The sequence below is a fragment of the Postia placenta genome (genome assembly GCF_002117355.1).
Source record: "Postia placenta MAD-698-R-SB12 unplaced genomic scaffold POSPLAscaffold_60, whole genome shotgun sequence".
NCBI lineage: Eukaryota > Fungi > Basidiomycota > Agaricomycetes > Polyporales > Adustoporiaceae > Rhodonia > Rhodonia placenta.
In genome coordinates this window covers 2,314-4,759 of record NW_020169891.1, presented here as the reverse complement: position 1 = coordinate 4,759, position 2,446 = coordinate 2,314, and the positions used below count along the sequence as shown (strand labels likewise).

Here is a 2,446-nt window from a genome sequence, read left to right as displayed (position 1 = left end):
ATTCGCTCGATTGAGCCGACGGACATTTAATGTCCAACAACCACATCGAGCGCACCGCGCGCGAACCCTCGCACACCATTCAACGCAACTAAAGGTATGTCTCAAATCTTTCATTCTATAGTTCTACATTTACTGGTTTTACATGTACATTCAGGTCCTCGCCACTCAAACTAGCATCCCCCAGCCGGCCGCCCTCTCGCTCCACACTCCTCTCGCCCTCGCGCCCCATTCTCCCGCGCCCGCGCACAGGGCGCGCTCTCCGCGTTCCAGGCGCTCCTGCCCGACCTCCGCGCGGGCGCGTTCCTGCGCCAGCTGCTGTTCAGAACGACCGGTGCCCGATAAAAAATAAGCGCGTGAATGTCATTTCGGACCAGTGCTGTAGTGACGACGATCAATGGTGTACGAACAACAGTACGTGCACCTCCTTTCACTCTTCTCCAACACTTGCTCACATCCAATACAGACCGATATCCCCTTCGTGACCACGCTCAGCACGCCCTCCGCCAGCACGCCCCCCTCCAGCAACCGTGCGATCATTGCCGGTAGCGTCGTCGGTGTCGCTGCATTCGTCGTCCTTTCGCTCGCTATGGCCGTTTGCTATCGCAGACACCAACAGAAGAAGCCCATATTCTTCCGCCGTTCCCGTCCCCCGCCACGCAATATGCTTCTCGCCGGTGAGGACATGGACGATTACGACCTCGGCCCGCCCATGTCCTCCTACCGCGATACCCCCGGGACTGGCTCCGCGCCATCCCTCGCTTCGCGTGCGATGTCCTACAACGCAGGCTCTCTCCAAGGCGCACCTCTTGTTCCTCCCGCTCCCTTCGCCGACCAGGGCCGTGTTTCGTACTCCCCACACCTCATGGGTATGCGTACCTCTGAGTCTGGCTCGATTTTCCAGGAGGCCGTCTGGCCTCCCCCGCGTTCAGCGCTTGTAGACCCGCTTCTGGCATCCTCGGAAGACCTCTCGCACATCGTTGACGACGTTATGGGTCCCGCCAACCCATCGGGCGGCGACAGCAGTCCAGGCCCCGGTTCTGGCGCCGTGCGCTTTCCCGGGTCAGTCGCTACTGCCGCACAGGCGACGCACGCGCGCGCACCCTCGGAGGACCCGCTCATGGGCAGCGAGCTCGAGTCGCCCTCGCACTCGCCACGAACACCCACGTGGCGCAGTCCGCTCTTTGTGACAAACATGGGCTGCCAGACCGCGTCCGTACACACGGCAGCCAGCCCACCGCCCGGCGCGCGGAGTCGGTTCTCGCAGGGGCAGTCTCGTCCAAGCCACGACGACGAGGGAGGCACGTACGCCATGGGTGAGGCACTCTAGGCTGGCCTGCCTGCTTCGAAAACACCCGCCTTCTGTTTCTGTTGCTCAGCATAATTCGCTTAGGGCCGCCTCCGGTGGCCCCGCTGACCTTATACTGCATGATCCTGGATCGCAATTGTGTATATTATGCATTTCTGCTCGGACTTTCTGTACGGACTCGCTTACTGGACTCGTCCCCATGCTTGCATCTTTCGGACACTTAGACACTGGTCCCCACAATCATTAATGGCCACCCGCGCAAACATGGATATTTCCCGTACCAAACTGAGACTACCTACTATGCAGATCGTCCATGTAAGTGTAATGATGCTGGCACCCGCACCCGCAGCAGCGCCGTATCCACCACCAGACGACGAGCCCGTCATCGCGAGCGACGGCCCGGGAGAGGGTTGCCGGAAGTCTGGCGCATATCCTGCGCCCGGCTGGGCGTATCCGCCGCTGTAGGCCGAGTAGTCGGGGTAGTGCTCCGAGGACGAGGGCGCGTACTGCGATGCGCTCTGACTGTAATGTGACGGCGCAGAGACTGTCGGGGGGCTCATCGAGCGGTGTGTTGCGGCGGCACCCACGCCAGCGCCTGCGATGCCGCCCGCGAGGAATGCAGGGACGTTGCCGTGCTGGCGCATCTCATCCGAGCCCGCGGCGGAGCCCGGGGCACTGTCACGAGTTGGTACGGCGTCTAGCCGTTTTTTAATTTTTTCCTTTTCGCGGGCTCGAACCCGCGACCTCTGTACTACCTGCCTGATATGGACGCGTCACTATCTACTGTACGATTAGATTAGATGGGGCGGCAGCGCACGGCATAGCTCGGGCCCCGCTGACACAGCCGCTCTGACTCACCGGCCCCCGGGGCCGCGTCGGCATGCTGCGCACAGACCAGCTGCGCACGGACCAACGTGCACAGCCTGCCCTAATCTCCCCATGTATATAAGCCGGCCTCTGCTGCCCTAGGGACCTCAGTTTCGACCTCTTGTCCCTAGGTCAGTAAGCCACAGTTGTATTCTTTTCTTACCCTACTAACTAATATACTTTCTTGTCCCTAGCCTTAGGTTTGAGCGCTGCTCACCATCGCTTCGGTGAGATTTAGTCGGACGCCCCCAGCTTTCAGATCTTCCCCTGTCG

At 60.8% G+C, this 2,446-nt stretch overlaps 1 protein-coding gene across 1 annotated transcript in view; it reads left to right on the top strand.

Moving 5' to 3' along the window:
* Positions 1-394: 394 nt before the first annotated feature.
* The window catches only part of POSPLADRAFT_1161395 (hypothetical protein), a gene marked incomplete at both ends in the record, with an annotated part of 3,584 nt that continues 1,532 nt past the window's right edge, over positions 395-2,446 (top strand). Inside the window, 4 exon segments of the mRNA XM_024487671.1 lie at positions 395-1,213; positions 1,531-1,621; positions 1,656-1,767; positions 1,781-1,994. Of these exon segments, the coding sequence (XP_024332822.1) occupies positions 395-1,213; positions 1,531-1,621; positions 1,656-1,767; positions 1,781-1,994 (1,236 nt within the window).